This window comes from Malania oleifera, chromosome 13, assembly GCF_029873635.1.
Source record: "Malania oleifera isolate guangnan ecotype guangnan chromosome 13, ASM2987363v1, whole genome shotgun sequence".
Lineage (NCBI taxonomy): Eukaryota > Viridiplantae > Streptophyta > Magnoliopsida > Santalales > Ximeniaceae > Malania > Malania oleifera.
In genome coordinates, this window is record NC_080429.1 from 45,888,679 (window position 1) to 45,902,399 (window position 13,721).

At 34.8% G+C, this 13,721-nt stretch overlaps 1 protein-coding gene across 1 annotated transcript; it reads left to right on the top strand.

Moving 5' to 3' along the window:
* The first annotated feature begins 741 nt into the window (after window positions 1-741).
* Window positions 742-13,623, top strand: LOC131146066 (hypersensitive-induced response protein-like protein 1). Its single transcript, XM_058095348.1, has 6 exons — window positions 742-1,023; window positions 10,225-10,425; window positions 11,081-11,201; window positions 11,368-11,459; window positions 11,548-11,644; window positions 12,973-13,623. The coding sequence occupies exons 2-6, from the start codon at window positions 10,237-10,239 to the stop codon at window positions 13,329-13,331; spliced, it is 858 nt and encodes a 285-aa protein (XP_057951331.1). The 5' UTR covers window positions 742-1,023; window positions 10,225-10,236; the 3' UTR covers window positions 13,332-13,623.
* The last annotated feature ends 98 nt before the right edge of the window (window positions 13,624-13,721 follow it).

The following is a 13,721-nucleotide window of genomic DNA, read 5'->3' on the forward strand; positions in this document are numbered from 1 at the left end:
AGTTTATTTAAAGTCTAAATTCTTGAAAAGAGTATTGGATTACATATTGAGCATCATATTAAGAAATTAAATCCATCAATACAGAGCTTAAATCAATCATATACACAGAGCTACAAACAAAGCTGCTTTATATTGTATTTTGTGATTAATTACTTTGAGTTATTAAAGTGCTGAATCTTGAAAGCATTGCTGGAATCAATCTTACTTGTGTATCTTGTTTTGATCATTTTGGTTGAATTGAATTATTGGAAGAATATCTAAAAATCTATAAAGTATTCAAGTTACCATGCTTACACTTATTTATAAAAGTTTATAACTTAATTAATTTTCTGCTAAACTTGTGATTATAAACCAATTTTGTTTGTGTTGTGTTAAAGTATTGGTTTGTGAATTGATTGTCAAAATAAGGTTTGATTGTGTGATTATTAAATTAATAAGAGGTTAAGAATTTACGAAAGAAATTAAAAAATATTTAATAATCTAATTCACTCCTCTCTTGGTACGTATATGTATATATATATATATATACACACCTGTCATGTTTATCGAGTATTAATAAAAATACTTCCAGATAATCGTATGTGTGTGTATATATATATATATATATATATATAAATACTCCTATATGTATATTTATATATGTATATATAAAATAAAAAATACTCCCGATAAACATGACAAGATAAACATGAAAAGTATACATATATATATATATATATATATATATATATATATATATATATATACTCCAAAGATAATCGTGACAAGTTGTTAAATATTAAAGGCTCTGACTTTCTAAAAATATGCTCATTTATCTTCCATAAAAACCGTTTTTGTTTCTTCAACACAAACGCTTCCACGCCCTGTTTTGAAATTCCAAAAATTTACGCCAAACCTACTCTCTGAATCCGCAGCTTCCCACCTTTCTCTCGTCTCTTCTCGTCTCTGGGTCCTCCATTATCAGCGACTGACCTGATAATACAGTTCCTCTCTCCGTTGCTACTTAGTTCGCTCCGCCCACAGGTATATTTCTTTCGACTGTAATTTCCCTTTTTATCTTTCAAAACTCTTCTAAATTTCTGGGTCTCTCCTTCTCGGAGTGCTCTGGTTTTATTTCATTTTGTTTCTCTTTGTTCATTGCGGTTTTTTGATGAATTGAAATTCATCGTCTAGTGTCATTTAGTTTAATACCTTATTTTAAATCCATGGGATGATCTTTTCAAGGGGAATGAGGATTGGGAAACGATGCCCAACTGCCTCTTCATTTGATTTTTGAATTTTTCTCTAAATATGTACATGCTCGTTGGTTTTTCCATGAATAAATTACATTCTCAGGTTTTAATTTTGTTGTATTCATGCCGATCTCGTGTATTCATCAATTGCAATAGAAGTTTCCCAGTCTTTGCTCGCGCCCATCTGGTTACAGCTCAGATTTCAAAAGATTCTGTTGGTTATTCACGAGGAAGAGGCGTATGTATATTACTTGTTGACTGGCTATGTTTGAAATGGTCAAAGTAAACTTGCAATTTGCAGAAATTATTTAAAGAAGAAAAGGAACATACCAAGCAAGAGAGAAGCAATTGTGAGGAATTTTTCCCAAGTCCAATTGGTGTTTATAATGTCATATAAAGCTCAAAGCCTAATTGATGCAGTCTTGATAAAGTTCATCTTGTTGCAATTGTCATTCTTGTCGCGACGTTCCGGAGCGCGGGTGCCCGGAGGTGGCGAAATAAAAAATATGATTTAAATTTTCGAGAAAAATAGGAATGAAGTCCCCACTAACCGTTTAGTGTGGTTAGAACACTTAATTACTACCTAGTTAAGGGTAGAATTGGTCTGCGTTACGAAAGCCGGGATCGGGAGTTCGATTACGTGAGGGGAAGGTACGAGCACCCCCTACGTGCCCGTTCTTATTAACGGTACCTAACTAATCAAGAATTATCCCAAATTTAATTTAATAGATCTTTAAAATTACTCTCTTTTAGTGAATTTTTGAAATACGCGTTTAAAGAAATAAATCACACAAAAATATATATAATATATATTCCCTCAGAACTGAGGTACGTAAAGCCCGAAAGCTTATACCCTTTTTTTGAAATTATGGGAAAGAAGATCGAGAAAATACTTTACAAAATACACTCCCAAATTTTGGAAATCTTATAAGATTTTTCTAAGTATGAAAATACTAATTTGGGAGATTTTTGGAACTCAAATAATGTCAAAAAATGATTTACAAGTCTTAAAATATTTTTCTTGATTTTTTCTATTTTTCTGATTTTTATTTTTATTTTTATTTTATATTTTTCCACATTTTGTTGAATTTTGAAATAACAAAAAGACAATTAAAGAAAACAGTGAAAGTCAAGTCATAATATTTTTAGAATTTTCTCCTAATTTCCTATTTTTTATGATTTTCTGTATTTTACCGAAATTGAAAATAACTAATAAATAAAATAATATACTACTAATACTATAAATCATAACACGTAAATATTATATATCATAATAGTGAAAATTTCAATGATAAAACCCCAAGTATTAACAATCAATCTAACCCTAATGATATACCCTAGTATGGAAATAATTAAACCCAAGAAATTATATACATATATAAACATGTAAAGAAAAAGAAAGAAATTATGGAAATAATTCAAGTCATGAATCTAATATGAAATATACACAATCTCAAGAGAAACCAATATGCCATAAGATGGGAGCCTTGAAAATAAATATGCAAATAAATTGAATTCTACCTAACAATATTAAATAATATAGAAGCCTAAAAATTAATATACATCATATGGAAACCCTTAAGATCACTATACAATGATATGGAATCCTTAAAATTAGTACACAAGTTATATGTAAGTAATTGAATCCTAAACATGAAACCAATCAAAAACCTTATATATAATACATAATCTATATGGAAGCAATTTAAACCCTACAAGTACACAAAAATACTATGAAGTGATCAAGACCCTAATAAAAAATGTGAACAGGACATAATCCAAACCCTGAAAATACCTAAACCGTAATAAAATAAAATAATTAAACTCTATTAAATAATCAAGAACCTAAGTATGTACAATATCACAATGATAATAATATAAGAACAATATAAAAAAAACTAAATAGAGACTAAAAGACTAAATAATACAAATGCAACCTAAATAATACAACAATAACTCTAAAACTTTAAATAATACAACTACAATAAACATGAAATACAAAGAGGAACAAGCAAAATACAATACATACCCAAGCACTCACCTGCCCAGACAACGCATACCTGATAAAAGACATGTGAACATAATACCTCCAAAAATTTCAGTTTCATCGGACGAGTAATTGCCATCCGATCATCTACATTACGCGGACTGCGCAGGCGCTGATGAACCTGCCGCTGCTGCGGTGAGTCGGCTGTCCAAGAAATAAAAATAAAGTTGTAAAGCTCAAAAAGTTAATCCGACCAGTAAAAATTAATAAAAAAGGGTTAGAAACAACCTGGAAAATTTTTTGCTCGATTGGATAAGGAATCGTTGTTCAATTGGCTTCATCAAGTCGACCATATAGCGCCAGCGAACCTGCTGCTGCTGCGGTAAGTTGGCTGTCCAAGAAATAAAAATAGAAGCTTCAAAGCTCTAAATAAAAATCAAATTGGTGAAAATTAAAATTAGTGAGTCAGGAACAACCTGGTAAAATTTCAATTTGATCGGATAAGAAACCACCGTTCGATTGGCTTCATCAAATTGATTGTGCAGGCGCCGATGATGCTGTGTTGCTGCTACTGCTCTTCTTCTTCTTCCTATGGCCGTGTCCCCTTGCTGTGTTTAGCCTCCGTATTCCTACCTCCTCCCTTTGCTTCCTTTGGCTTTGTTTTTATAAGCCACAAATACCCAAAAATCCTAAGAGAAACCTAAATCCACATGGATATGTGGCAGCCCTTGTATTTAACTTGCGGCCCATGCAAAAAAATATTTTTTTATCATTTTATTCCTCCAAAAATTAAGGAAAAGCCCGGTAAAAAGGTGAACTTAAATTCCTGGAAAACATGACCCGAACTCAAGTTAAAATAAAAACGACTCAAAAAATTAAAAAAAAAAAAGGACTTGATTTTTAGGGACTCAATAAAGTACTTAATTGAAAGAACTCAATTTTAAAATGTAAAAGACTCAATTTTTAAAAATTAAAAGACTTAATTTTAAAAAATATTTATATAAAAATAACTGGGACTCATTTTTAAAATCAAAAGGACTCAATTTAAAAATACCAAGACTCAGTTTAAAATAATTGGGACACTTTTTAAAAATAAAAGCTTAATTTTGAAAATAACTAAGACTCACATTTGAAGTAAACGGGATTCAATCGGATCCTTTAATTCCCGAGAATACAAGGTCAACTTTTTAGTACGCAAGGTCCTTCTCAGAACGGCCTGGTTAAAATTGGGTTGTCTACAATTCTTATCTTCCTCTCACACATATCTACTTTCTTCCTCAGCCTACTATTTGGGTTCTCGAGGTCCTTCCCTCGTGCACATATGCACAATCAATTGTAGTCCTTTGGCTGGGCAAATTGAAATTTAAGTGTTGGTTTGTGCTTATTCTAACTTTCTAATTTTTGGAGGTTGCTTTGTTTCAATTATCTTGTTTGACGATTTAAAAAAATATGTCTTGATATTTTAAAAAAGCATAAACTGTTGAATTCTCATTTCTAGAAGTTCACCATTGAAGTCTTCAATGGTGGGCTAGTTTTTCAATGGTAGGTGATGAGATGTTGTAATAGTGTTATTTTCTAACCTATATAAACCCATCACTTCCATTTGTAATCTCATCCCCAAATTTGCCTACTTTTTTCTTAGGCACATTCTCTTTTCTCTCTCTCATTTTGTAATATTTCTACAATAGAAGAATATTGATTGATAATGTCCGAGGACGTAGGCACATTTAGCCGAACCTCGTTAAATTCTAGTGTTCTTCCTTTCATCTATTCAGTAGTTAGCTTTTGTCGGGTATAGTTGTAGTCATATATTGTGTTAATTACATGTCTAAGGAAAATTCTGTCTATGAAAGTGGAATTTAAGCGGTCCGTTGTGACCCTCACTTCCCTAGGAATTTACTTGGTGTAATTTTGCACAATTATTCACTCTCTATTTACCTGTACAATAGCAAACTGTGGTAAAGTTAGGTGGAATAATCTCAAGTTTCACAACAATTGGTATCAGAGCCAAGGTTATTCTTAGTATGCTATATGGTTGCAGCTTAGTCTGATCTTCCACATCAGGAAAGTTTTCCTTGGGCTATTGGCATTCCGCATCGGCAGCTATTAAATAGCATTTATGGCAGAGATGGCAGATAGTGCAAAAACATCCACATCAAACTCGTCTATTTTGGCAAGAACTACTGTGACAAATGCCAAATTTGCAGTGGAGATTTTTGACAGCACCGGTCATTTTGGTATGTGGCAAAGTGAGGTTTTAGATGCTCTCTTTTAGCAAGGTCTAGATATTGCCATTGAAGAAGAGAAACCAGAAGATATTGAGAAGAAAGAATGGGGGACCATCAATCGGTTAGCATGTGGTACAATTCGATCGTGTCTTTCAAGAGAGCAGAAGTATGCATTCTGTGAGGAAACTTCTGCAAATAAGTTGTGGAAGGCACTGGAGGAAAAGTTTTTGAAGAAAAGCTCTCAGAACAAACTCCATATGAAGAAGAGACTATTTCCCTTCACTTATGTCTCGGGTACCACTATGAATGATCATATCACCAACTTTAATAGGTTGGTTACTGATCTAGTTAATCTGGATGAGACTTTTAAAGATGAAGACCTGACTTTGATGTTGTTGGGATCCCTTCCGGAGGAGTTTGAGTTTCTTGAAACTACTTTACTCTATGGAAATGATAAAGTGTCTCTTGGCAAGGTTTGTGCTGCTTTGTACAGCTATGAATTGAGGAAAAAGGACAAGCTTGAAAGCACAAGTGGAGCCAACGAGGCTCTAGTAGTTCGAGGCCGTTCACAAAGCCAGAATAGAAGAAAGAAAGAGAGATCCAAGTCAAGGTCCAGACCAAACAAAGATGAATGTGCCTTTTGTCGAGAAAAGGGGAACTGGAAGAAAGACTGTCCGAAGCTAAAGAATAAAGGCAAACCTGATAAAGGAAAGGCCATCTCAAATGTGGCTGAGTACGAAGATGGAAGTTCAGATCTTTCACTTGCTTTTACGCCAACTAGTTCTTCGAGTATATGGCTACTAGATTCTGGGTGTAACCATCACATGTGTCCTAATCGGGATTGGTTCTTTGATTTTAAAAAACTAGAAGGTGGAGTCGTCTACACAGCAAATGATATCCCTCTTACGACACATGGGATTGGTTCAGTCCGCTTGAGGAATCAAGATGGATCAATCAAAATATTGACGGACGTTAGATATGTACCAAGTTTGATGAAGAATCTTATTTCTGTGGGAACCCTAGAATCAAAGGGATTCAAAGTAACAGTAGAAAACGGAGTCATGAAGATCATCTCTGGTGCACTCATGGTAATCAAGGGAATTCGGAAGAACAATAACTTGTATTACTATTAAGGTCGTACAGTTATTGGGACGACAGCAACAGTTTCTACTGATGATAAGGAAATAGAAGCAACTAGGTTATGACATATACGCTTGGGGCATGCAGGTGAAAAATCCTTGAAACTTCTTACAAATCAAGGATTATTAAAGGGAGCAAAGACCTGCAAACTAGATTTTTGTGAACATTGCATCAAAGGGAAGCAAACTAGAGTGAAATTTGGTACTGCAATCCATAATACCAAGGGCATTTTGGATTATGTTCACTCTGTTGTGTGGGGACCTTCCAAGACAACTTCACTGGGAGGAAAACACTACTATGTGACCTTTGTTGATGATTTTTCTCAAAGAGTATGGGTGTATACTATGAAAACTAAGGATGAAGTGTCAGGAGTCTTCCTCAAATGGAAAAATATGGTGGACACTCAAACAAGCAGAAGGATCAAGCGCCTCCGTAGAGATAATGGTGGAGAATATAGAAGTGATCCATTTCTTAAAGTCTGCAAAGATGAAGGTATTATACGACACTTCACAGTGAGAAGTACACCACAACAGAATGGAGTGGCAGAACGTATGAATCGAACATTGTTGGAGAAGGTTCGGTGTATGTTGTCCAATGCTGGGTTGGGTAGAGAATTTTGGGCCGAGGCTGTAACATATGCCTGCCACCTCATCAACCGCCTACCATCTACTGCTATTTTTGGTAAAACACCATTGAAGAAATGGTTTGGAAAGCCTGCTACAGATTATGATTCCTTACATATATTCGGTTCCACTGCCTACTATCATGTCAAGGATCAAAGCTGGATCCGAGGGCTAAGAAAGCAATCTTTATGGGAATCACCTCTGGAGTAAAGAGATATCGTCTTTGGTGTCCAGAAACAAAGAAAATAATCTTTAGCAGGGATGTTACCTTTAATGAATCTGCTTTTTTAAAAAGGGTGACAACAGAAAGTGTTGAGCAAAAAGATGGTGCTCCAAAACAGGTGGAGTTTGATAGAAGAATTGTTTTCCCAGAAAATGAAGACTCTCCTATGGTAGAAGAATAGTCGCCTGAAGAAGAGGTTTCAACCCAAGAACCTCCACAGCAACATGAATCTATTGCATTGAGTAAGCCAAAGAGAAAAATTAGAAAGCCTGCTCGCTTTGTTGACATGGTGGCTTACGCATCTCCAATTGCAAACGATGATACTCCTGTCACTTACAATGAAGCAATCCAAAGTTCAGAAGAAGAAAAGTGGAGGGGAGCCATGAATGAAGAAATGCAATCCCTTCATAAGAATCGAACATGGAAGCTTGTTAGTCTTCCGAAGGGAAAGAAGGCAATTGGGTGTAAATGGGTATATACAAAGAAAGATGGATTTCCTGACAAGAATGTTGGTGCCTAAAGGCTATGCACAAACGGAGGGAATTGATTACAATGAGGTATTTTCTTCAGTAGTAAAACATTCCTCCATTAGAATCTTATTGGCTTTGGTAGCAAAATTGGATATGGAACTAGTTCAATTAGATGTAAAAACTGCATTTTTACATGGAGACTTGGAAGAGGAAATCTACATGACTTAGCTAGGAGGTTTCAAAGTTGCTGGAAAAGAAAATATGGTGTGCAAACTTGAAAAATCGTTGTATGGATTAAAGCAATCCCCAAGGTAGTGGTACAAATGATTTGACAAGTTTATGATGGGGCAAAAGTACAAAAGAAGCAAATATGATCACTATGTGTATTCTTTTGAAATTTGAGCTATGCTCACCAGATGCGGATGAAGGCTATAGGAAACTTCAAATATAATATTGTAATTAATGAATACTTGAGGTACGCATGAATATAAAAAAATTAAAACAAAGAATGCTAATAATTTATGGAAAAACCAAAGAACCCAGGTATTAAAAAAAGAAAAATTCAAGCAAAGAAGCAGTTGGGCATCGTTTTCTTAATCCTCATTCCCTTGAAAAGATCATCTCATGGGTTTAAACAAATAGATAATGTATTAAACTAAATCATACTAGCTGATGAATTTCATTCGTCAAAACACTCTCAATGAACAATGAAAGATAAAATGAAACAAAACAAGAACACTCGAAGAAAGAGACACCCAGAAATTCTGATGGTTATTCATGATGAAGAGGCATATGTATTTTACTCGTTGATTGGCCATGTTTGAAATTTGTCAAAGTAGACTTGCAGCTTGCAAATGGATTTTAACATGAAAAGAAATTACTATTTCTTTTAAAAAGGAAAACATCAAGCAAGAGTGAAGCAATTGCGAGGAACTTTACGAAGTCCACTTGATGTTTATAAAGTTCAGTTCAGCGCCTACTTGTTGTAGTCTTTATAAAGTTCATCTTGTTGCAGTTGTCATTCTGATCTTCCTCCCACAGCCATCTATTTGGATTCTCTCCCTCTCCCCCTCAGGCACATTCACACAATCAACTTTGGTTTTCTGGCTGGGGTGAATTGAAATTTAAGCATTGGCATGTGGTTATTCTAAGTTTTGGCATGTAACTTTTATGCTAGATTCATAAAATCTTAGCAGTTTATGCTATTTTAAAATATCAAGATAAGATTGTTTCAAGTATCCTGTTTGATAATTAAAACAATCTTATCTTGATATTTTAAAATAGCATAAACTGCTAATATTTTATGAATCTAGCATAAAAGTTACTTAATTTTCATCCTTCCAAATTGTCAGCCTGAACTCAGTTGAGGGAAGGAGATATTTGCAGGTATTATAAAAATTGGGCAGTGAAAATGTTATGTATGCTTTCCTAAATTTCATAAAGCGTCACAGGTTTACTACTCGAGTTGTACACATCTGAATCTGTATTTTCTGAAATGGAAAGCTCAGATTTTGTGCTTTGTGCTTGCTTGTTTAACTCCGTGTGTACCCCACCTCCCCCCCACCCCAAAAAAACCACCACAAATTGAACCTTGTTATCGGATTTAATTGGACTCGAAAAGTCTTTCACTCTTGTTCTGTGTTTCAGATAAGCTGATAAAGACTAGTTTTATCTGTCTCTTGCACATGCAGCCTCACTACATTGGGTGAATTCAAGTTTAAGTTTCTTTTCTGTATCTTTTATTTCTATCTAGATACAAGTTGTGCCTTGGTTTGTTGTTGTATATTTCAGGTTAGTGTGTTAGATGTTTGTAACTGAATGAAAGCTATCATTCAATTTACCACTATGGGCCTCCTTTTCTCTGACTACAAGCCAGAGTATTGTTACGGAGAGTATTAGTTTTCCTCCTGCATATAGAATCTACATGTTTAACTAGAGTGCAGACAGTGTATATCCATTAAAGCTTTAGTTTTTTGGAGTTTTCCTCTGTTTCCTGCATATAGAATCTACATGTTTAACTAGAGTGCAGACAGTGTATATCCATTAAAGCTTTAGTTTTTTGTATTTTCCCCTGATACATACATTTGAAGTAAAGCTATGAGCTTGTTATGTAAGTTTTGAATTACTATGAAATTTTTTTTTTTCTTGAACCTCCTATGAGAATGACACTATAACCTGTTTATTGAGGTAACGAGTCTTAGTAACCTTGCTATATGGAATATCTGTTTTATAGTAAAGCCTGCAGACTATAAACCAATAGGGTCTTTCCAATTATACCTGTCCTAAAAATTTCTGACAAATATGTTCTCTTTGTGTATTAGATTGTGAGCACTATGGGTAATCTACTTTGCTGTGCACAAATTGACCAGTCAACTGTGGCTATCAGGGAAAGATTTGGCAAGTTTGATGAAGTGCTTGATCCAGGTTGCCATTGCGTACCTTGGTTCCTTGGAAGTCAGGTTTCCGGTTATCTTTCACTTCGGTTGCAGCAGTTGGATGTGCGTTGTGAGACCAAGACAAAGGTCTGTCAAGTTCTCTAACAGTGCAAACTTCTGTGACTATGGCATCTAATGTTGCATCTGTCCTTCTACTTAATTTTTTTTTGCAAAGTGAGTTCTCTGTTGTAATTGATTTCTACAAAATGTGTGAGAAAAAAAAAGTATTTTCTTTATATAACTTAATTTCTGGCTTGTGGCCCAGTCCTTCATTTCCACCATGCCTTTGTTTTGGCCATATTCTTGGGAATGAAATGGAATTATCTTGGTCTATATTATTATTCAGTGCATGGTGATACTCCAAGCCGAACCCCTGAACTTTGTAGTAGAGTAAACAATCCTGATTGGATGCTGATGTGGATTGCTTCTCTACCTTATGGTTTCCATTTGTTAATGCATCACTCATGAATTTATGAATTTATTTAATTCATTCTAGATGTCTTCAAGAACTTTTTAAAAGGTAAGATGGTGGCTACTGCTACTCCATAGTTCTTGTATTACCTGCTCCTGCTAAAACTTATTTTGTTATCTATCTGAAGCAGTGGCCATTTTTTCTCATAGACAAATATTAATCTGAACGGATTATGTTTTGGTGATATTTGATGTGCCTGTGGGCACTAGGTATTGCAAGTTACAAACCGACAACTAATGTGTTTGGTCTTGATGGCCATTTTTTCTTCAGGACAATGTGTTTGTCAATGTGGTTGCATCTGTGCAATACCGTGCCCTGGCAAATAAGGCAAGTGATGCTTTCTACAAACTCAGCAACACAAGGACCCAGATCCAGGCTTATGTGTTTGATGGTATCCACTGAAATCCTAATTGATATTGTGAAATTTGTTCATAAGCACAATGAAAAATGTGACATGCATGGGTTTATATTTTATTGTGTATTTTAATTTTGATGTTGATTTTTGAGTTGTCCACTGCATTAATTTATAAGCTTAACTATGTTCTCCATTTACATAGTGATTAGAGCAAGTGTTCCAAAGCTCAATCTGGATGATGCTTTTGAACAAAAGAATGAAATTGCCAAGGCTGTGGAAGATGAACTTGAGAAGGTAATCTATATGAATATATAAGTGATGACGTTGTACTATGAAGCCTGTGTTTCAACTTGGTCATTGCCTTCTTTCATAATTGTTGTAGGCTATGTCTGCTTATGGGTATGAGATTGTACAAACACTCATTGTTGATATAGAACCAGATGAGCATGTCAAGCGAGCCATGAATGAAATCAATGCTGGTAAGGTTTTTACAATCTCTCCACCATTTTCTGACTGTATGTTTCGACAATTTTCGAATCCCCTCATTGCTTAAGATGGGCAGGCTTGTTTAATGTTGTATTGGTTTGGCTAATGTATGGACTGCTGAATATCCTTTGAAATGGGTATAATAAGCTAAATCTGATGCTGTCTGTTTGGATCATTACTGTTTTTGCAAATATTTGGGCCTAGAAGCAACCAAATGTAGACATACATCAAATTTTCATTCTTGAACCTCCCCCAAAGACCCCCCCTGCTCCATCTTCACTCCTGTCCTTGCTTACTAAGCTCTTTGCTAGTGCATTGGTCATTTTATAACCATCTTACATAGATGATACAGATAGACCTACACATTTTGTTTTTACCAAACAAGAATGGAAAAAAAAGCTCAACCTGATAAACTAGAGCGCCATGTATCTTCTAATATGTGGATGAGCTCATAAAACAGCCAACTGTCTTGTGCAAGTTATATAAGTTGTTTATGAGATATAATCTGTTCCCACAATGGTCTTAAATTTCTACAAAATTGTCATCTAATATCCACTTTTTATAACACCCTTCAAATTAAAACTATGATCATTTTGATTCTCATAAAATTTCCTTGAATCATCCAAAATTTATCAAAATCTCCAAGTTTTGATTAAATTTTTTTTTTTTAAAAGCAATTGATTATGGAACAAAATTTCCCTGAAATTACAAATTGAGATGCAAGAACCCCCCTAAATTGAGATTTCCATCTTAATAATTTTTTTTTTTATTGAAAATAAAGATTACTGCAAGAAATATAGAAATGATAGCTCTAAGACTTGAAACTTCACCAAAATTAAAGTTAGATATCAGCTTCAGCATTTATGTCTAAATTAGTTGTATTTGCATAAGAACTAGTGGTTAATTTACTAATTGATTTGAATAAATTTTATAGTTGGTGCACTGTATACACCGTGTTCCTGTCATTGATGTATTTTATTTATAAGATTTTAGTTCTAAATCTTGCATTATTATCTCTGTTAACATTTCCTAAAGCTTCATAAAAAATTCCATGTTTCAGTACTTATTTTTATCCTTTTTCAAAACTGAAATCAAAATCAAATGGCTGTCAAAATTTCTGTCCAAAATTCTATATGTTTTAAGCCTTGAAATTTTTATAAAACCAAAATTTGAAACTGTTGTCTGCATCACCCAATCAAGACATTTGTATAGGATTCCTTGACATCATCTCAGATCTAACAGGGCAGTTGGACGGAGAATCCTGATTTGTAGAATTTATTTATTTATTTCCAGAATATAAGTAATGCTCATGTTTTTCCAGCTGCAAGACTGAGGGTTGCGGCTAATGAGAAGGCTGAGGCTGAGAAAATTCTACAAATTAAGCGAGCTGAGGGTGAGGCTGAGGCTAAGTATCTCTCAGGGCTGGGTATTGCTCGCCAGCGCCAAGCAATTGTGGATGGTTTGAGGGACAGTGTTCTGGGCTTCTCAGTTAATGTTCCTGGGACCACTGCAAAGGACGTTATGGACATGGTCCTTGTCACTCAGTATTTTGACACCATGAAAGAAATTGGTGCTGCTTCTAAATCTTCTGCGGTGTTCATCCCCCATGGTCCTGGCGCTGTTCGTGATGTAGCTGCACAGATTCGTGATGGACTTCTTCAAGCTTCCTCACACGAGTGATGGTGGGTTTTTAGTGAAAATGATCCTTACTTTTCAGTTGTCCTGTGCGGTTTGGTTTACTCAATAGCAACTATCTTTTGTGTATGGTGTACATAAGAGTTTGAGTGCCTCAGGAGTATGTGCCACCCAGTAAACACTCAAACTGTTATCTGTCCTCAGTTCCCATGCTGATCCTTGTAGTGTTTAAATCTTTATGCTAATGCTTGTTTGAGTTTTAAATCATCATGCTGGTGCTTCTATGTTGTGTGTGTAGCATTCACAATGATCAATCTAATGAAGAAAATGTTTCGAAGAGTGTTGCCTTTTCATAGGAAGAAGATATATGCACCTCTATGAGTGATAGGAGTAGAATTAGGATTCCTCTTTTGATGAATGTAATTGATCAAATTT